This window comes from Cebidichthys violaceus, unplaced genomic scaffold (genome assembly GCF_023349555.1).
Source record: "Cebidichthys violaceus isolate CVI_PGR_0920_01 unplaced genomic scaffold, fCebVio1.0.p SCAF_14, whole genome shotgun sequence".
Lineage (NCBI taxonomy): Eukaryota > Metazoa > Chordata > Actinopteri > Perciformes > Stichaeidae > Cebidichthys > Cebidichthys violaceus.
Genome location: NW_027176307.1, coordinates 7,286,648 through 7,309,164, shown reverse-complemented (window position 1 = coordinate 7,309,164; position 22,517 = coordinate 7,286,648). Strand labels below are relative to the sequence as shown.

At 43.2% G+C, this 22,517-nt stretch overlaps 1 protein-coding gene across 1 annotated transcript in view; it reads left to right on the top strand.

Moving 5' to 3' along the window:
* Nucleotides 1–21,513, top strand: part of ches1 (checkpoint suppressor 1) — a 59,733-nt gene extending 38,220 nt beyond the window's left edge. The window contains exons 3-6 of the mRNA XM_068708652.1: nucleotides 1,870–2,021; nucleotides 8,542–8,600; nucleotides 16,509–16,617; nucleotides 17,702–21,513. Coding sequence (XP_068564753.1) covers nucleotides 1,870–2,021; nucleotides 8,542–8,600; nucleotides 16,509–16,617; nucleotides 17,702–18,239 — 858 coding nt within the window. The 3' untranslated portion in view covers nucleotides 18,240–21,513. The remainder of the gene's footprint in view (nucleotides 1–1,869; nucleotides 2,022–8,541; nucleotides 8,601–16,508; nucleotides 16,618–17,701) is intronic.
* The last annotated feature ends 1,004 nt before the right edge of the window (nucleotides 21,514–22,517 follow it).

The window sequence follows — 22,517 nt, the reverse complement described above, 5'->3', positions numbered from 1 at the left end:
CAAAGAGCCAGACTCGGGGGGCAGAAATCAACAGCACTCAGCACACACATCCTATTAGCTCCTTGCATTCTTACAAGGTCAGAGGATGTAGTGAGCGGTAGCACCGATTCTGACTGATTCACTGGACATCCTGGGATCAGCAGACACATTGAGAGACGCAGGGAACCCAGAGAGCCCATTAGAAGTGATGCAGTTTGTATCGTCACACAGTGTGTCAAGGAATTTAGAAAGCCAAAAAAGTCAAATATCCGACATTAATGTGAGGGTTCATAGGTTCAGATGTTTATGCTTTAGTTATTTGACCTGAAGCTGGTTAGCATGTCTTCATGGTTGCAGTGTAGGAACCTTCTGAGACAGAAGCTGCGAGACATTATTGTTTTCTTGTAAGGTATTATCGTCAGATGCACATTTGATAGGCTGTTACAAAGCCTTTCTTTAATCCTCAGGGGTGCAAACATTCCTTTCATCTCTGTTTGAATATCAGAGATGTATAGATTGTTGTTTATGGCGTATGATAATTGCTGCTGGGGATATTAAAGATCTTACACAAAATGAACTTCAAAAGTCAAATAATAACATTAAAAGGCTTTAGCAGAGTAGGATAAGATAAGAGGAAATGTAAGGATTTTTAATTTTTTTAACACGAGAACTGATCGGAACACACGTGATCAATCATGTGATCCTCTTATATGTTGCTCTTACACCACCTCATATTCTTCACTTTTTTTAGATGTAATTTGGCTTTTTTTTAACTCATGAGTTACTGATGACTTTACCAGAAACACTGTCCTCCATGACTCTTTCATACGGACTGTGTTTTGGGTAGAAGTAGTGGATTATCCACAGAAACAGGGACATTGTTTCTGCAAAAACACACGACTGTTGGATTTTTTAAACGCGCCAAAAACATCTGAGATCTCTCATCCCGGGCAAATGTAACCAAAATGAGCCGCAAAGCAAGACACCACGAGAGAAAAGTGAGTTTTGGTGAACGTTTGACTGTTGGGGAAACATTAAGGTGTATTTCTCATCTACTTCAATACAAAACGCTCCTCAGGTTTTAGAATCTGTCTCCAATTAATGCTCACACGCACAGCTCTGGCATGTCTGACATTTCCCTCTTAATAGATTCCTTGCAGTATTTACAGAAATCAGAAGCCCGCAATCATGACATCTCCCCACCCTGTAGCCTGTACCTGTATCATATCACAGAGCACTACAAAGTGAGCTGAACATGAGCCACGACGGCTTTCATTTTATATTTACTTTGCTCCCTCCCCCTCCTCCTGCCATCCTCAGTCTCTGCCGTACACAAACTCCACATTTTGCCACGTTCAGATGACAAGGCAGATGAAAGCAGGGAGAAGGCATGAGCGATACGGGGAATGTATTTTCATAGCGGCCCGTCTGAGATCCCTCCCTCCTCTATAATCTATAGGCTGGTTTCACTCAGATTGGGAGCCGACGGCTTCATTAGGTGAGCGGGGGGGAGCTGCTTTGATCTAAAAATACACACCATCATCGCCTCTGGAGTGGAAAAAAAGTGAAAGAGTTTCCCTGTGTCTTAATCAGAAAAAAAAAAAACCCAGATTTTTTTCCGAAGAGCAGCAGAGGATTGGAAAATTAAGGACGTATTAATTCTCATTCCTCCGAGTGTTATGGTCCTCGGGAGTAAGGGAATGGTTGCTGTGTGCACAGGTAGTTTGGTAAATAAGAACCCGGTGTGTGCAGGGGGTGGACGGCGAGCTTGTGTTTGGGCTTTGGACCTGTTGTCTCACATCGGTGTGCTGTGCTGTGTTTGTGGTGTGCTTTGAGGGGCCCGCTAGCACTTCCAATAACTTCCCTCTCATCTTTCTGTCTTTCTTGCAGAGCATAGGCAAAGGCTCTCTGTGGTCCATAGACCCCGAGTACAGGCACAACCTGATCCAGGCGTTGAAGAAGACACCGTACCACCCCTACTCGCCCGGCCTGGCCACGCCCTCCACCTCCCCTCCCACCCTGCCTCAGACATTTCACCACAGGTGAGACGGAGCAGCTGATTGGTTGATTGATTGATGAGTTGGTATGTACAGTTCCACTTTATCCTGCTGGAAAACGGTTTGAGAGTTTGTATTAGACTCTATGATTTGAATGCCTATTTTTGCACATCACTGTGCGGTTCAGTAGTTGTTAGCAAAGTTCTCTCGCTAAGACGGTTACATCTGGGTCTTGCAGGTCTCTTTTTAGTTGTACTCGATGGTTTACTTATATATCCCCTCTTTAGTTCTGTATAGTGTATTAGTATATAAGGATTTCTAATTGTTCTAGGTCCCCTCAAAAGGACTACAGACTCTTTTTTTGTTTTCTCTAACTTTTGAAGCTTGTGTAGTCTTGGGTGACATTTTGGTTTAGATGAAACTCTATCACAACGGGGTGGGACATGCAGCATTATGTGTCAATTAAGGGGCGTTGATTATGCAAATTATCCAATCCCACAAACACACACTACAGTGTAGTGAAGAGAGTTCGGTGGATCAGATTTGAAACATGTACCATCAAGCCTCACAGATAAAAGTAAAGGTGAGTTATTAGAATATGAAAATGTTATTGCATGAGGCTCATTTACTGGTTCATTAAGACTGAAACAAAACTAAAACAAGCAACAATTTTGATAAATAACTTTAATTATTTAATTCTAGTAATTTTCCAAGTTTTCCAAAGTAAAGATTTGTGCTTTTCTCTTTGAAAAAATAAATATTGGTTGGTTTCAGTTGAAAGATTCGATGAATGATTCTTAGACTGTGGTTATTTTTTATAAAAGGTTTAGTTATGGGCGTGGTACTTCTTTTGGTCCTCAATTTTACAGCAGGGAAATGGGATTGCAGTTTAAGCAATTTTATATTGAAAAGCACAGAGAACATGGTTGCTTACTTGTGGAATGAGTTACCAGAGTCAATTCTGAGAAATGCTTTGCATTTATGCGATATGGGTATTTATGTAATGTAGGTCTTCGAGAGTCAAACGATAAAAGTCAGGACTTTCTGATTTGAAATTTGACTTTTGACAGTTTTTCATACAAAACCAGCAACTTTATATGTTCTGATTTATTTGTTTTATAGACTTCTTGATTAATCAAAAAAATAATCCTTACATAAATTGGTAATAAAAATAATTGGTAGTTGCAGCCCAAGTCACGTAGAACAGAAAACATACAACTTATGAAACAACCTCTCTGACTCTCTCTCTCTCTGTCTCTCTCAATTCAATTTTCAAATTCAAATTTGCTTTATTGGAATGAACGTTTAGAAACAGTATTGCCAAAGCATTAAAAAAAAAAAATATATATATATATATATACAATGATATTAATATAATATCCAGATTGATTATTAATTATATATATATATATATATATATATATATATATATATATATATATATATATATATATATATATATATATATATATATATATATATATATATATATATATATATATATATATAGTACATACAGTGTGTGTGTGTGTGTGTGTGTGTGTAGGTCTCTCTCTCTCTCTCTCTGACTCTCTCTCTCTCGCCCTCTCTCCTCCCACCTGGCCCGAGGCGTTGTAGCTGACCCGCCCCATCCTTTCCTTAAATCTTTTTGCACGCTGTTTTCATGCAGCAACACTTCCATCCCTCCTCCTATCTCCTTCCCCCTCAGGCACATCACAGGTAAAAGTGCTGCTTGCCTTTTTTTTCCCCTCTCCACATGTTCACTTGCTCACTCCCTCGCCCTCTCCGCAGCACATCCACTCCATCCCCCTGTTCTGCCTCTCCTCCGTTCCTCTGCTCTCACTCTCTTGTCTCCTCTTTTAATGTCCCACACACCCTCCCGCTCATCCTCAGGCATACATTACTACTGGTGGGGCACTTCTTTATTTATCCCTGCTGTGATTTATTCCTTCTCTCTCTCCACCACTTTATCATTCAATTAAATCCTCCTTTGTCTACATTCACGTCATTCTCTCCCCACACACACACACACACACACACACACACACACACACACACACGTACAGCATCCACCTTGTTTGCTCCGCATTCCCCTCCTCTCCTCTCCTCTCCTCTCCTCTCCTGACCTCTCCTCTACCCTCCATCCTAACCTCTCAGTTTCCGTCTCCTCTGCCCATCCCTGTGGATATGTCAGCAGGAGGTACCATTAGTCCTCTTTTTTCTTTTCTTCTGTTTGAACCCCCTCTCTCTCTCTCTCTCTCTCTCTCTCTCTCTCTCTCTCTCTGCATACCCCACCACTACCACCACCGCCCCGCTCCCCAGTTGATCCGGGCAGGTTGGCTTGCAGAGCCAGCGGACTGTGTAAGACAGAATAATTGGTTCACCATAAAATGTAAAAGTGTCATTTTGAACAATGAGGTATGGGGAAGTGGAACAAATTGGAGGCCGGATTCGGAACATGAGGAGGAAGGGGAGAGGTGGGGTGAGGAGAGGTTGGAGTGTGTGTGTGTGTGTGTGTGTGTGTGTGTGTGGGGGGGGGGGGGGGTCATTTGCATGGTAACACACAGTGGGAAATGAGAGAGTAAGTGAGGGGAGTCCATTTCTTGGTTAGAGGGTCCCTTGTGATGCAGCACATAAAGAGCATGCTTTGTGTCTGTTGTGTGTGTACTGTGTGTCTACTGTTTGTGTACTGTGTGTGTGTGTGTGTGTGTGTGTGTGTGTGTGTGTGTGTGTGTGTGTGTGTGTGTGTGTGTTATCTCACTAGCCATTGTTCTGCTTTACAGCACTGACAATTCTATTCTCAGTTAATTGTTTGTTCTATAAAATGTCCATCTCAGCGTCCTAGGTCAAGTCTTAAGATCTTTTCTCTGAAATATATTCATGTTGGTGTAAACAGTTTACTACAACGACGAAACCTATATTGTAAATGTTACTTATGATTGAATAACCAGGATCATTCAAGTCTCTGCGAGCTGACTTTTTTTATATCATCCTCACATGAATGGAAAGTAGCGGCTGTCTGGAAAGTCAAATGGAAATCAATCTAAGAATTTATGGTGTGCTGTAGAAATTGGCCAGCAGCAACGTAAAGCACCCGCACAGCGTGTACAGTATGGCCAATTTGTTGCTAATGGCCTAAAACATGAACACCACTTGTACGGTCCTCTAACCTCTCAGGTTGCACCATGTGCTGCTGGATCCACATCCCACAGTTCCCAAAGATAATAAGCATGTCAGGCTCAATTAGTACACTGTGTATGATATTATGCACCAGATATCTGTAATAATCCCATTGATGTCTCCTTAGGTTTACAGGAGGTTGTATTAAACTGTTCACCCAATATAAGCAGTAAGAGGGAATTTACAGTATTTCTTAACTTTAAAGCCTCTTTAAAGAGTTGAATTTAAGGAGACATCCGGGTTCAAGAGGCAAAGGGTAATCAATATCAGCTTGGAGTTTTATGTAATCATTTTGAACAATAGGGGCGCTGTTGCTTCTACTTCTACTTTTGATGACATTAGATAATTATCAAACGTGTATTGTCTGGAGCTCGCAGATCAATGTGCATGAGGAGTGGAACAGAGGTCCATTGTTGACAGTAAATAGTGAGTTGTCCAGCGCTTTCAACTGTACCTCACTGTCTTCATCACAGTTCATAGTTGTTATGGAGCTGGATATGTCAACATGCAGATTTCATTTTCCTCATTGAAACAAGAAGATTCCATGAAGACCATGTGATACAGCTGAAAGCTAGGAAGGGGATCCTGAGTTAGGATTGCTTTGTCGATGAGTTTCTTTAAATTATTTCTGTTCACAAATGAAAAAACGTCCCTTTCCATTCCGCCCCATATACTATTCAGTATACCATAAATCCAAATAGACAAGTCAGTTAACATAAATGTTCTGTTTAATCTTGTAAGAGTTAACGGTTAAGAATTTAAATGTAACATTTGACTCTAAAAAAGGTCATCACATATAACTTATTGTTTGATAAAGTTAGACATGTAGTAGTGAGTCTTAAGGATTGGATTAGAAGGTATTTAGGGAACAAATCTAGTCGGAGGAATGCTAAAATTAATGCACTAAATCCAATGTAAGTGTTAGAATACAGAAGATTAAAAGTTCCCTTTATATATATTGTATAAAGCAGTAGGTTCAATCAATATACTACAACATCTCTGTCAAGAGCACTCACTGTAAAGAATATTATGTTGTGAAGTGTAATGACGGTGAATGGCTGCACAGTGTCAAGGACCGTCTCGAGCTGGTCTACACAAGCCAGAGGTGAAAGATGACGAGAAGGAGAAGATGTATAAAGAGAGAGAGAGGGAGAGGGAAGAGATGGAGTAAAAACAGACAGCTACTGAGAGGGGAGAGAGGGAGAGCCATGATGCTTCTTTGTCCTCTACTCTGTCGCTCACACCTCTCGGTGTTTCATGGACCATAATAAGTCACACCGCTCCAGCCGACCCCCACCTGCAGTTAGCTTCAGCGTGTGTGTCCGCATGTGTGATTGGATCTGCATGTGTGTTAGTCAGAGCAGTTATGTGTTTCGGTGTGTGTGTGTGTGTGTGTGAGGTCAGCTCCATGGTGCATTCCTTCACACCCCATCAGCATCTGGGGGAGAGGAGGAGGGGATGAGAGAATGGATGGAAGAAGGAAAGGGTGTCTCAAGGGGGTTGAGGAGGAGCTCTCTCCCTCTTTCTTTCTCTCCCACCCTCTCTCTCTCCTCCCTTGGAGAAAAAAGAGATGAGGGGCGATGTGTGTGTGTGTGTGTGTGTGTGTGTGTGTGTGTGTGTGTGTGTGGGGGGGGGGGGGGGGGGGTGCAGAATGAGCGTCTGCCACGAGTTTAGCCCCTCGCCCACTACATTAAATGCACAGGGTTGCCTTGGCAACGGGAACGCCGCCATGGCAACACATGTAGTATAAGGCAGGTGCTGTCGCACTGTGAAGACATTTGTAGAGAGAGAGAGAGAGAGAGAAAGAGAGAGAGAGAGCGCAGGGATGGGAAGAGAGACAGAAGGAAAGAGTGAGAAGAGAGAGGGGAGAGAGAGGGGGGTGTAGAGGGAGGGGGAGAATGAGATGGGCGGGGGGTGGGGTGGTAGGGAAAACAGACAGGCTGTTAGCGCAGGAAAAATATGTTATCGCCGTGGCAACGCAATGTGGCAACTCTCCATGGCAACAGCAGGTGGCTCAGGGCTGAAATTTGCGTTCGCTGCTTTTGCTTTTTTGTATTGGTGTGTGTGTGTGTGTTTGTGTGTGTGTGTGTGTGTGTGTGTGTGTGTGTGTGTGTGGAGCGTGCAGCAGAGTGTGTGTGTGTGTGTGTGTGTGTGCGTGCGTGCGTGCGTGCGTGTGTGTGTGTGTGTGTGTGTTGGAGTTTGCAGCAGAGTGAGTGTGTGTGTGTGTGTGTGTGTGTGTGTGTGTGTGTGTGTGTGTGTGTGTGTGTGTGTGTGTGTGTGTGTGTGTGAGTGTGGAGCGTGCAGCAGTTTGTGTGTGTGTGTGTGTGTGAGTCCATCTTTCCCTTGCATCTGGTGAGGCGAGAGCCACATCACAAGTGCAGACGTCCAAATCCTCTCATTCAGCAGCTTAGCAGAACATAAAACAGGACTCATGTCACAAAGGAAACTCTCTTGATGAGTGGAAACAACTGGTTCACAACGTCCCCAGGTGTTTTCTACCCTGTGTGTGTGTGTGTGTGTGTGTGTGTGTGTGTGTGTGTGTGTGTGTGTGTATATATATACATATGACCAAGATCCATGTTGTCAGACACCCTACGACTGTTTGAGACCAGCCTGTCTGGCTACAGAGAGAAAGGAGAGGAGCAGTCAGACGTGTTGTCTAATGGAGAGCTAAAGACCACTCAACCTGGAAGAGCTCTTACAGCCTGCCTCTCTCTCTCTCTCTTTCTCCCTCTCTTTCTCTCTCTCTCTCCCTCTCTCCCCCCCTCACTCCCCCTCTCTCTCCTCATCCCTCCATCTTTCTCTCTCTTAAAGTCTTAACATCATGTATCAAGCAGACCTGTATCTATTGTCTTCTTGTGTGTTCATATGAGTGAGTGAAGATGTCTCCGTCTATGTGAGAAATGCCATCATTACCTCCCTCATTAGGGTTGCAATGATCACCTAAACAGAATCACCGCCTTTGTGTGTGTACCTGTGAGTGTGTGTTTGTGTGTGTGTGTGTGTGTACATGTCAAACTTTACGCATGCCCATCTTACACATGCCTTTGTGACATAAGCGCGTGTTAAATGTGTGTGCGTTGATGACGGGGTTTTTTATGTCTCAATGTGTGTGAATGGACTGGTGGCGGGCGGGGGGGGGGGTTTGTCATGAGAAATTACCCCCATGGACTACAGCGGCGAGGCTGTAATTCTCTGAGGTAATCACAGGGAATAATGGCAACAGTGGGACACCCGGGAATCTAATCACTATAATCAGAAGCACTGGCTTATGGGCTCAAATTCCTGCCTTGCTATCTCCCTCGTGATGAAGCCTGCCGGGCTGGTTGGCTTCTGCAACATGATCAAATGGTTGACCAGTTTTCTCTCCCCACTTCCTTTCTAGTCCTCCATTGTGGTCGGGGAGTCCCCTCTTCAGAAAGAACGGAGGAGTTCTCCTACAAGGTACCGTTTCACCTCCACAAGTCTTCTACTGTATGTGTGTGATCTCCCGCCTCTTTCTTTCTTTCTCTCTCGTTCTCTCTCTTCTCACCCTCTCCCTCTCTCCTCCCCCCTCTACGGATGTGCCAACTCCAATCATCTCAATTCCAAATCCCTCTTTTTAGAAGCGCACCTTGAGAATACTGAGTGCTGAGTTCTGACACTTGGCTCGGCGCCAGAAGAGGAAAGCTTTTTCTACGGAGGCGTATTTGAAAGTTAAAAAAAAAAGAAGCGATAGAGACACAGTGAGGGAGGGAAAGAAAGGAAGGGGAGAGAAAATCTCAGCTTCAAATCAGAGGCTGGGGAGCAATCCCCTGGCCTCCTCTTCTCACTCAACACAACATACCGTCTCACTCTTTTCCTCCTGTTCACCTCCTTTTCTCTGTGTTTCCCATTATCCCTCTCCTCCTCTTCCTCTTACCCCCGACCTCCTCCCTGGTGGCTGGACAGCAGTTTAAATGGACATTCAATCCCAATCAGGGAGCACTCCGGGAGCTCGCTGGGCTGCCGAGTCCTAAATGGAGGGGGAAATGGATACATTAGGCGTCTGCGGCGCGCCCTCCATCGCTGCTGATAATGGAGTAGTAATGGTCAAGGAGCTGAGGTTGGAGAGAGTGTCTGAAAACCTGGACTCCCTCTAGACGCACACAATATGAGAGTGATGCGTCTGAGCAGCTGGACAGCTGGACGGATAGACGGAGAGGGAGGCGGTCAGGAAGGGAGACTTGGATTGCACATGTGACGGGGAGAGACGGGAGAAGGAAACTTTTTAAATGTGTGATGTGTGTTTGGAAGGAGAGGGTTCAGAATGGTTGAGCATGACATTCGGAAGCAGCGGGGAGAAGTAAAGTTGTGACAGACAGCCAGAGGCAAAGACAAGGAAGAAGGGGATCGGGACTGCCAGAGAGAGAGAGAGAGAGAGAGAGAGAGAGAGAGAGAGAGAGAGTTTGGGGCTGTTAGTGCCCTCTGTTATTACTTCCATCTCCCATTCCCAGAGCTTTCACAGCTGCTCCTCTCAGAGCTGAGGTGAGCTGAAACCTGCCCCCCCCCCCCCCCCCATGGCCCAGCACCGGCTCAGGATGAACACCAGGACGAGGCCTGGCAGCTGTGTCCTTAATCCAACCAGCACCCGCGGGTCATCATTCAGGAGCTCTAAATTATACAGTGGTCTAAGTGTTCCTACTTTATTTAAGGACTTTGGTCACCTGCTATCATTTAAGAAGCAGCCCTGTTAGTTGCATTCATTTAGAAACCTTTGTTAACCTATGAGCTTCAAAGGGAAGGTGTTTCCAGGTTAACACAAAAACTGACCAGCTGTTACATGTTTCATTGCAGCATATCAGCACATCACAACCACATGTGTATGTGGTTCAACTCTTTTTTCTTTTTAGATTACTTTTTTTTTAATCAGATATGTTATAGCAAAAGCTGATTTGTGGCAGTGGTGGAAAGTACACAGGTGCAATTTTGAGGTACTTTACTAGTATTTTATTTCATGCTACGTCATACTTATGTTTGTAAAGTGTTTTTGAGAATTTTGAAAAGCGCTATATAAATAAAATGTATTATTATTATTAAATATTAAACTTTTTACTCCACCACATTTATTCGACTGTACTTGTAATAAACCTATAAGAAACATATAAAATATGGTGTATTGTTGTGCACAAAGTAAAACTACCCAATATTTAGCTTCAGCAGCTACAATATTAAAATACTGCTTACCTGTTAATGCATCAGTAATAATCCAGTATTATGATATATCATAACAGGGATCAGTCTGCTGCATAATGAGTACTTTTACTCATTTTTCTGATAAAACTTCTGTATTTTTCTTCAGCAGTGGTGGAAATGTTATTCATATAAAAGTATCTTCAGTATAGATATACTATATTACAAGTAAAAGTCCTGCTTTCAACATGTGTTGTCTTTTCAACAAAATTAACTCAAAATATCTAACTTGTGCAAAATGCAGACTGGCCCCTTTCAAAGTGTATTATTATATATTACTTTATCATCATGATATTATTACTGATGCTAAAGCTTTTTAATATTGGAGCTGGTTTGAGGTGCGGCTCAGAGGAACTCTTTTTTTTCTGATGACATGTTTGTTCGTACATATAAAAGAATCTATTGTGTCTTCTAGATCAGGGGTTCTCAACCGTTTGTAACTCAAAGACGTCTGATTGTTCATGGATTTTGGATTACTTTGGCCTCCCAAGTAAATGAGAAAAAAACACAGCATGAAAAAATGAGAAAAAATATACTGTGCTGTAAATATGTGTAATGCCGCTGTCAGCTGTAATGACTTCAACAAATATTGTGCTATTCGGCACATATACCATCATCATCTTAATCTGCAAGTTACTAGCTGTAAAATCGATGTGCTGGAGTGAAATGTTCAATATTTCTATTTTAAATGTAGTGACGTAGAAGTAGAGACTGAGAGTAGCATGAAATGGTACAAGTACCTCACATCTGCATTCAAGTACAGTGTTTGAGTGAATGTGCTCAACAACTTACTTAACTGAAGACCTTCATCTGAAACGTATTCTTTTTTTCAGTTATGATATTACTTTTACTTACGGTTCTGAGTACTTCTGCACAGTTTGAGGACTAAATAATGCAAACACACACTTCATAAAAAACTTCAATTATATAGTGACTTAATTGTATTATATACTTATATGGGAAAAGGTGTCCTGCTGGTTAGCATCCATGTGTTTAAAAGGCGTATTAAGTTAAGTGTGGCTTACACTTTGTCACAGCACGTCAGTCAGCAGCCTCTCAGACGCTCAGCTGGAGTCTCAGATAGACGAGCCAGTTAGCCATCCGGTAAATCTGCTAGCCCACCAGCCCCCCAGTCAGACAGTCAGACAGCATTAGTATGCATCCTGCCCTCAGACTCTGGACTCAGTTTAACACACTGCAACCAAGGAGGCAGATAAACAGGTGGGGTATAGAAATTATAGAAAGATAAACTTTCTATACACCATATTCACGTGAATATGGTGTATAGAAAGTGTTGAATCATAATTCTTGCGGTGCCTATGTTACCTGAAGGCAACGTGGTTGAGGAAAGTCTTCAGCCTTCTTTGTTATGCTGTCACTCATGATGACATGCCCCCTTCAGTTGATGCCTCACCCCCCACGCCAGATCAGGGACAAAAGTCTGAACTGAAAAAAATGTATCTGAAAATATAAAATCTGAAAGTGAAAAATGTAAGACCTTAAATATCTTAATATATATGAAAGGGAAACATTAAAATAAATAATAAATCAGCAAAACTGAATCAAAAAATATATTTTTTTAATACATTGCTGTATTTTTCAATGTTCAAGACCACAACTTGAACTTTCAGTTTCAAATTTTATTTTCAAATGATCAAAACTATTGGCCTGGATTTAGCTCCATAGGGGGGCGGCTCTTTGACCAAGTGAGGGGCCACTTTCAAATGGCCAGGAGTGACCTTTGAACCTTTGGACCGTGCGTGTGTGTGTGTGTGTGTGTGTGTGTGTGTGTGTGTGTGTGTGTGTGTGTGTGTGTGTGCGTGCGTCTGTGTGTGCGTGTGTTGGTCTGCTCGCTCCTCTATTGGCTGAGTGGAGACTTTTGCCTGCAGGGCCATGTGGAACTCATTTAACAGGAGAGCAGAGGAGGCACATGAGAGACGGAGAGGGGAGGGAGGCTGCCCTGGAAAACAGGCAGGCAGGGAGACGTAGGAACGGACAGAAAGGCAGAGCAGCTGACCAGACATGGGAAAGAAGACAGACTATTTTCTCTCCAGGAAAAAGGCAGAGAAGCAGACAGACACCTCCTCTCTTCTGTATTTACATGTTTTTTTGCTACCAAGCAGAGCGCTGTTTTTTATTATTGCTTTGAGCTTGTAAAAATGTATTGCTCAATCTCAGTGAGCAGGAACAGGCGGTGGGAGAGCTGCCTGCTCTTTCCCCACTTAGTTTGTCACCTCACCTCCTTAGCATATGTCCCAAGGTTCTTACCTGCAGGGACGGCGTGCACGCTGAGCCAGAGGAATGAGTCACCACTATACGTGGAAGCGACAGCCACATCAACAGAGGGAGAAAGGAATCAACACGAGAGGACGGAATTACAGAGACAAAGAGAAGGGTTTTACTGAAAAACTCAAACAGCGAAGCGTGGAGGTGGAGATACAGAGCACGCTCAGAAGAGAGGAGAGTTGTCTCTGCTTGTGCTAGGAGGGCGGTGTGTGTGTGTGTGTGTGTGTGTGTGTGTGTGTGTGTGTGTGTGTGTGTGTGTGTGTGTGTGTGTGTGTGTGTGTGTGTGTGCGCGTGCGCGCGTGCGTGCGTGCGTGCGTGTGTGTGTATCAAGGGTAAACAGTGGTGGTCAGGAGTGTGTCGCTGAGCTATGAGAGGCCATGTCAAACAGAGCTTGGTATTTCCTTTCCCCCTTTTTTCTCTCTCTCTCTCTTCCTCTCCCTCTCTGCCTCTCTCTATCACTTTCTCTGCTGATGCATGATCTACCACTCTGTGGCATGTGGAAGGGGAGCCGTTGCTATGGCAACCCAAAGCCTGACTAGAGCGAGGTGGGGAAGGAGGGGCGGGCGCACATCAACCCAGGGAGACCTAATGCACTGCCCACAGACACACACACACACACACACACACACACACACACACATACACACACACACACACACACACACACACACAGCCATGCAGCGAGTGATCAAGATTACAAAAGAGACTCTGTGCAGGGACCTACTTATAAGGTTATGGAGAGCAGAGCTGGAGATATCAGGGGCAGAGCCACACTAACTGGAGTCAATAAGATTACTGTGGACACAGCTGGCCAGGGAAAGGCTGCAGAAGCCCACCACCAACAAACAGAGCTATCATAATTCATCCGCGTGTTACCACATGAAACAAACACACGTTGTGGGAGGGTTGTCTGGGGGGCCTCGCCATACAACCTGTATGTCTCCTCATAACATCCATTATAAATGAACTGAGATTTTGTAAAAAACAAAGCTTAAGCTACAGTGTGTTGATGCAATGGTGAAACCTTTTTTAGAGTTTGCACCTTAACAAATGCTTCTGCGGCAGACAGAGCAAACAGCAGGTCATCGTGTGCAAACTGACTCCCGAGATGAAATGACAGCTGTGTTAGTGAACTGGGATGTCTGTGGTGAGCAGCCAGCCCTGAGTAATGACAGCGTTTGGCTTAGATTTACACATACACTCTTCTTCTCATCTGCAACAGCGGACAGCACAGATACAGATGTAGAGTTGTTGCAGTGTTGGAAGCAGACACAAGAGTTCCCTTCAGTCAGTTCAGGATTTGTGGAAATGTTCAGGTCGTAGGAAACCATAGGCAAGAAGACTTTAACCGTGATGATAAATGTGAAGCTGCATAAAAGACTAGTTATTATTTGGTGGTGTCTAATGTTTATGTGTCTTCAGAAACACTGGAGCCTTACATGAATTCCTGTCATTGAAAGAAGGTTGATTTGAATTATTTTATTCTTAAAGTTCTTCTTTTAGTAGTCAACAGTGGTGCACCTGTACTGATATCTGATATCAGGTCGATACTGACCTATTATAATCATATAATAACAATAAATAGCTGGTTCGGTTATCGGTGACAATGGGGTTGATCTATTCATGTTTCTATATTATAAACATTATATACTGTTTCATTTTAACCAATTTGTTGCTGCATTAAAAAGGTTTACACTTGAAGTGTAATTCCTGTTCATTTTGAAGATGTTTTACTAAGCTGCTGATGTGCGGTTTATTATTTTATTAATACGCATCAATTCAATAAATTCAAACCTATGTATTTATGTTAAATTTAGTTTTACAAAGTTAGAAAAGTAATGTTTAAGTCCAGCCTGATGTTACACATAAAGAAGGATCCCAGTGTCCACACAGTGAGGCGTATGCTTATTAGATAAACACTGGTATCAGATCAGTACTCTGTATTGGCCGACACCCAACATCATCATCCTGATTTACGATGGCAAAGTAAAAAAATATTCTGAAATTTTAAAGAATTTTGGGACACAAACGTATTCACTCACTTGCTGAGAATTGGATGAGAAGATTGATACCAGTCATGTCATATCTGTACAGCAAATAGGAGGCCTGTTAGCTTAGCTTAGACAGGTGGAAACTGCTAGCTTGGCTCAGTCCAAGGATCATGAAATGCTGCATTCCATCACCTCTGAAGCTCACTAATTCATACATTACATGTTGTTTGTTTAATCTGTACAAAAGCAGAAGTGTAAAAATGACACGTTGTCTTCCTTCTCCCAGTCTTAATGCTAAGCTAAGCTAACCGGCTGCTATCTCTAGCTTCATTTTTAGCGCACTCACATGAGAGTGGTATCGATCCTCTTGTCTAACCCTGAACAAGAAAGCGAATAAGCGTTGCCAAAATCTTGAACAATTCTAAGATGCAGATGTATTCAAAGTCAAAAAGTGAAATGTCAGTACAGTGCGCAGGAGATGCATGGACAGTGACTACAGCTTTGAGTCTACCAGCTGTCAGATTGGATTAGGAGCGGCGGTAAACCGTGATCTCCAGGTCCCCACAGATTTTCAAATGGCTTGAAGTCCAGGCTTTGGGTGGGCCACTGAAAGACGTTCAGGGATTTTTTCCAAAGCCAGTCCATTATCCTGGATGTGTGCTTCAGGGAGTTGTGTTGATAGAAGGGGAATCTTTGCTCCATTCTGTGGCGTTGTCTTGGAGGACCTGTCTATCATTGGCTCTGTCTGTATGAAGCAGCCAACATGGTGCTGCAGTGTAGTGACAGCAGCTGATAAGCCAGTTGAAATGTTTGGCCTTCAGACCAGAGAAATCATTTTTTGTCTCATTAGATCAGAGGAAACTGTATTTGGTAAACTCCAGGTGGGTTGCCATATGCTTGTTTATTCAGTGGAGTAAAATGGCTCTTAGATGGAGTGCTGGAGAGTTGTCCTTCTGGTAGATTCTCCAGCTTCCTTCAATATTCAGTTGGTCAGCATGGACATTGTGCCACCTTCTCCTCCCCAACCAACACCCTGTCTGCCTGGTTACTGGTTACTACAGACGGGCTGTAGTTCCTTGGTAGTTCCAAACCTTTTCTCTTTCGTGATGGAGCCCACTGAAAAAGTATTTAAGTGCTAAAACAAGTATTTGATAGAAAATGAATTGCCCGAAACTATTTTGATGATTGATTAACAGTTTAAAAGCAAAAATGCCCCAATTGCCTCTGTTATAAATGTTATTAAACAGACTATTTGGTTTTGCAGCCTTGATCGGATTAAAAAAACAACTCATTTGAATATGCCGACTTGGGTTTTTGGAAACTGACAATTATGTGAGAAAGATAATCTTCAGATTAAGGGTTGAAAAAAAATATCTGGAATCATACTTAAATACTTCAGTTATTAAAATAAATGTCTTGTCATATGTGGATTGCTTTAAAAACAACATTTAATTAGTTCTAATTAGTCTTAAATGTGAGAAATGCGTCATTACTAAACACGTGGTATCTCCCTTTAACTTGCATCTGCCTGCTGTTCAGCCCTCAGCATCAGACAGGCTGGATTTAGCCGAGCCCAGCGGTCGTTGGTAATTGAATGATTCGCAGCGGCCTTAACTCATTTATGACGCTTTCCCGCTCAATTTAACCTTGCCTTTCTCATCAATATTGCCCTGTTGGCCTCCTCAGACGGCCAGTGGCTGCTCATCGAGCTGCTCCCGGGTCTTATCGAGGTCCGATCGGGTTCTGGAGAAGCTTCCTCTGTTTCCTTCCTACTTAGAAACTCATTTGTGTGTTGCACGCAACTAATGTGGCATGGGTCTGTTGTGCATAAGTTCTTACGTCCGCTGCTCTCTCTCCCTTTTAGTTCCTCGTGGTGTGATCCAAAATGGTGCTCGCGTCAGGAGCCAGGCCCTCTTCCCTGTGATAAGACCCCTACCTGTAAGCCCTGTGGGGAGCAGAACCTCGGCCATACGGTGGGTTACCTTTGCTCCTGCTGCCCTCCAACATGTCATAAATGTCAGTCAGGGTACACACAGACATACACAGACACACCCACAGGCACATACACACAGTAGCCTCACACAAACACACACACACAAAGCAAACCTCGCTCCAAAATCTTCCACTGATAGTTTACATAATGACATCTTCATTGTGTCCAAAAGTGAGAGGCATTCACACGCTCCCTGCTGTTCACATTCTATCCAGGTGTGTTTATATAACGGTCTCTCACACACAAACAGGTTTATCAGAGGGAGAGGCCTCATGATTCAAAGAACATTCGGAGCATGCATGGACATGCACATCCATCATAGGAGCATAAGAGTATGATGGCCCGCACCGCATTATGAATTAAACATACCCAAAGTCTCACTAAAGGTATGCAGTGAATATTTGATCACTGTATGAGGTGCATGTTTTTCTTATAAGATATTAATATGCTAACCCTCTCATTCTGAAGGGAGGAAATGTCCGGGGGACAGGGCATGCTGCTGAAGCTCCCTTTGATTTATTGGTTGTCAGAATACACCCATGTCCTTTGATACCTTACAGAGAAAAGTGTCTTCTAACTAATAGAGCAAAATATGTGTTGCAATATAATGTAGAGGCTGATGTTTAGTGGACAGTGGTTAAATGGCTTCGCTGCAGATTCGTCATTCTGTGGCACTCTGACTTTAAAGCTTGCAAGGTCCTTTATGTGCTGAGCGAGTTTCACGACCTTAGGGAGAGCGAGAGCTGCTCAAAATGCACTGTCTCATTCCAAAAATGCATAGGTGGCAATCTGAGAATGAGTCCGCTCATTTCTGTAAGGAAAGGCTGACTCTTCTCTGGAGGTACGAGCTTCTGATCAGACCTGAGAACCGTGCACATGAGGCCCTCGGGGGCTATTTGAGGGTGACAGACTATCACGTGGATTCTTTTTGCTTTCCAGCCAAACGCTGCGCAAACTGGAGCAGCTTGGGTGGAGTGAGGCGTATACAGGCCGGCCACCTGGCTGGCAGGGTGACAGCACGAGTAACAATGTTCTCCCTCACTCTGTGTCCTTGCTTCATACAGATCATCCCTGGGAGATTATCTAAGCCGAGGACAGGACAGCCCATCCCGGTACTCTCCTCCGCTCTGCAGCGAGGACCTCCAGGACGACCACACTTACAGCACCGCCAAATCCCCCAGCAGGCTGTGCTCTTCTTCCTCTCCCCTGGACGACGACGACATCATCGCTGTGGAGATCCAGTCAGACGTCAAACCCGAACCCCGGGAGATCCCGCTGGATTCTCACATCACCACTGCCGCCGCCTACATTTCCCAGCAGGCCCTGCGCGGACAGAGACGTAGTTCGGGGCCGGGAGCTGGGACTCTGGCGGGAAGCAGTTTGCCCTGGACCAAAAACCGAGCAAGGGGCATTAGCGACACGCTGCCGCTGAAGAAGCGGCGCGCGGCGGCGGTTGAGAAGCCGCCGGAGAGTGACGACGAGGAGATGAAGGAGGCGGCGGGGTCGCTGCTCCACCTGGCGGGGGTCAGAGCCTGCCTCAACAACATCACAAACCGCACCGCCAAGGGCCAGAAGGAGCAGAAAGAGGCCCTGAGAAACTAAGACTCATAGAACCAGTACATAGTCATGCAAACACACACAGACGCTATACAGCTGAAAGCACGCACACACACACAGACACAGACATACAATACACAAATAGGTCAACAGGTAACGTTACTACAGCATTAGTCTCAACGGACTCTTCTCATCTCCCTCTATCTATCTGCAGGGCATTAGGTGAATCCTACTTATTTGTGGCAATATCAAAAATCTATGTTTTCCTACATGTTCAGCAACACTAACATCAATGGGTATTTCTCATGTGTCTTTGTTGTTTTTGTTGTTTAAAAGGGGATGAAAGCCATAAAAAAATGCATGTTTTGTCACTAATTTGGACAAGTTGAACACGACAAAACCGAATCACATTGAGGAGCGTACAGTACATAAACACAGAAGATGGCTGTTTGTCTTACCTGTTTGTTTCTATGTGAATCTGTAGCAATCTTGCAGCGATGCCAGCAAAGACGGCGGAGCCTATTTAACAAGACTTAGAGCTCCCTTGGCCGCTCGCTAGCATCACTCTCCTACATCCACGAGCACAAATGTGAGACTGTGCCAAAGATAAGCGACCAGGTTGCTTCATGTAGCCGATACGACAGCTGAGAAAAAAAAGAGAAGGCATAGTAGTAAAGAAGAGCTAGGGAGAATGACTTTAAGCGTCAAAATAATTGTAAAACCCAATGTGATATATATTCATGCACTTAAGATTATTTAACACCACTTATAATAGAAGCATCATGGGTAAAGACATGGTTTATTTCAAGAGCACTCATAGTATTTAAGAATAGATATTTAAAAATAAAAAAATGATCATGTTTTATCACCATAGAGATGGATAGTGTGCCGGGTCTGAGGCAATATCTCCTTCATTTTGTTGTTGTTGTTGCATAATGTAAACGTCCCCTAAACTTCCCCAGTACTTCTGTCCATAGACGTAGACACCTGGTATAGATATCGTAGCTGCCAGTAGCTACCACACCTTCCTCTTCATTTAACAATGTCAAAGAACTATAGACATGAGCTGTGGGTTTAGATTTCCGTTTGTGTCTGTTTACCCTCACTCTACCTTCATAAAGATATAAGCAATTTGTCCCATGTGGACAACTCTGTAAAAAGGTTAGAAAATATTTTATTTTTTTCCTTTCTTAATTGAAGCAATTTGACCTGCAGGACTTTCTCAGTTATATTGCATGGGTGCTTGTAAATAAGATAAAAAGCAAATCTTTTTTATTCAAAGATCATGTAAGATAAACAATGTATTTAGCATGAAGCATGACTTATTTTCATATAAACCTTGATCCTAGAGGAAAGAAAAAAAGTTTTGCCGCCAATTGTTATACCCGTGATTATATTGGATTTTTTTCTTTGAATCTTTTGGGTTCTTTTTTTTTTTTTTCTGAGCGGGCTTTCAAAGACACGTCTTCAGGGAGGAGCGTGGGGGATCACTCTGCACCTCTGGGCTTCGGGTTCAGGCTATGTAGGCCAGCTGAATCACCTCTTAGGGGTGGGCTTCCGTCTTCTTCTGCCTGTACAGTGATTTTTAGGTGTTCAATGTTAACCCCAGTGTTATTTCAGAACACATGTGTAGAGTGTGTGTGAGTTGGTGTGCCCAGCAGCACACACCCTTTAACATTGTGCCTGCCTGCCTGCCTGCCCTCAGTACCTCTGTTGTCATGTCTCTGACATGTTTTGACAGAACGTTACTTGTCTTTATTTATAACAGTATTGTTTTTTTTCTCTCCTGTGTGTAAATGTACATGTGTCCTTATTTCCCATCGGCATTGTTCAGTGTAAATGTATGGATCAGACAGGCATGGGAAGCTTTGTAGGTGTCCTGAAAGAACCTCATATCTCCAAATAGGCTACTTAGAAATCAGAGAGAAAAGGAAGAGGAATGTAGGAGATGGCATATTGTTTTTTGTTTTACATACAGTATTGTTAACCCTTTGATTAAAGGAATGACTTGTCCTTGTGGATGTCAAGCTTACATATTTATCTCAAGAGCCCAATCCGGAGATCAGAGGGGTTTTTAATATATTTTGCCACTCTTCAAAGAGTACGTGTATCTCACTTAGGATCAAGAAAACAATGACTTAATTGAAATCCACATGGGCAGTAGTGAGCTTTGACATTTTTACATCAGAAGTGATATAAATACTGCACTGCCATGATTTGGCATGCTTTTGCTGAAACAGGAATGCATAAAAGTATTAATTTCCCCGCACTTGCAGAGATGCAGTGCAAATAAAAAGCAGCTTTGCAGGAGCAAACATAAGCTGGGTTTGGTTGTAGCAGTGGTCACACGAGGGTTTTCTTAAGCTCAATGGACGTTGAGTGATTGTCAGCAAGCCAAGCAGGCAAACGAATGCATGACCCATCCACTGGTACAGTCTTTTGCCACCTGTAGCATGCATCACTGGCTTCGCATTTTTGATGGTATCCATGCCGAAATATACAAAAAAGGCTAAAAGGAGACACTGTCAGTGTTCTTGTTGTGTGCCATCCGTCTCTCGTCTGATATCTGTCCGAGTGCTCCCGGGTCAGCAACAATCCACTGTTGTGGTGACTAATAACGTGTTCAGCTGGCAAGAGCCATGTCGAGGGGGGAATGTGTTGCTTTAACAACCACTTTTTTTCCTCTGACTCACTCGGCGACATGCAGGAAGGATGAACTCCTGACCTACGAGTTCTGAAAAAACAGGGCAACACATAAAATATACCTTGGACATTTCAAAGCAAAGGAAATATACTTCACTGCCTGAAAAGCCCCTAAAACAAGTGTTTGTTTCAAACCTGCCAAACATAACAATGAAACGCTCTAAAAAGTACAGTTGCCATTTTTTTTGTTTTTTGATGTTTTTATGCGCATTTTTATTTTCTGTTCTGTTTTCTCTGTGACAAAATGATCTACAATACTGCCATTATTTCTTTGGTGACTGTCTGAGCTGAATATTGGAAAGCCATAGGTTAGAGATGTCAAAATGCAAAACTGTTATTGATCTGTGAGATGTGATGCAGAGTGCACCGGGGTGTTGATTTTTTTTTTTCAGTAAATGTTCAATTCTCTCCTTATTGTGCAATCATATTGCCAAAGAATGATTTTAAGACCTATTTCATCACTACATGTAAATATCAACGTTGTCCAATACCGTGGCAAAAAATATATAAATGTTGTTTTATTTTGTTTTCCATTTCCTGAAAAACTGCAATGATGTTTATGTGATGTATTGTCTTCCAGTTGGTTGCAATAATAAAAAATACAAGTTGCAGAAGATTTGTTTGGCTGCTCCTTCTGACGGACTTGAACCGAACAAGTCCGTCATAGAGAATAATAATATCCATGACACATTAAATCACAGCATAACTTCAAACTTAAAAAAGCAGCAATTTAACTATTTTTCCTCTCAGAATTCAGAGTTAAATATAGTAATGGCTGACAAGAAAGCACATCCCCCTCTCTACCCCCCCTCATTTTCACCACTTCAACATACAACACACACTAACCCCCATTTACTGGTAAAGTGCTAGCTTTGTGAGACTGGAGACTCTTTAATTTGCTCTCAAGACTGACCCCAATCATTAACCTCACATATTCCCATCAACAAGGGTCTTATCATAACCATGCCTCTTCCGCCAGTTAATTATTCATTTACTTCCTCTAATCATTTAAGTTCAATACTTCTGATTAAAGTCAGACTCAGCGTCCCCCTTAGGGAAGGAAGTAAAAGAGTTAAGTGTACCAAAGAGTTCCTCAACGCCTTATCAATCTGAGTGGTGCCATTTTGGAGCCGTGTGGCAGTGGAAGCCCATTCATAATTGAAGCCGAGACAGGCTTAATCTGGAGCCAGTGCCTCCCTGTGCAGTGCGCTCCCACCACCAACACAACTGGAGCTAGCTGCTCCTCTGTTGCTATGCAACTACAGCAAAGAAAGAGGGGGAGAAAAGTGTGCGTTCTCTAGATCTTTAGAGGGCATCATACCACTCCGTTACCAAGAGTGAGACTCAAAGGTAGCGACGACATGCCTCACATTATGCAGCTTCATACTTGATCACATCTCATAGTTTTAGAAACCAATTAAACACAAGACTCCAATCATCTCTTTTTACAACTAACACTTTCGTTTTAGTTTTTTTTTTAAAGAAAAAGGTGACAAGTGAATTCAAAAGCATATTCTCATCAGTGTCGGGTCGACGTTTAATTTCCCCTCAGTGAAATAAATGTAATGAAGTCAGTTGTGACATTCCACCCTGGAGGAGGCTCACTGAGGTGCTAAGTGG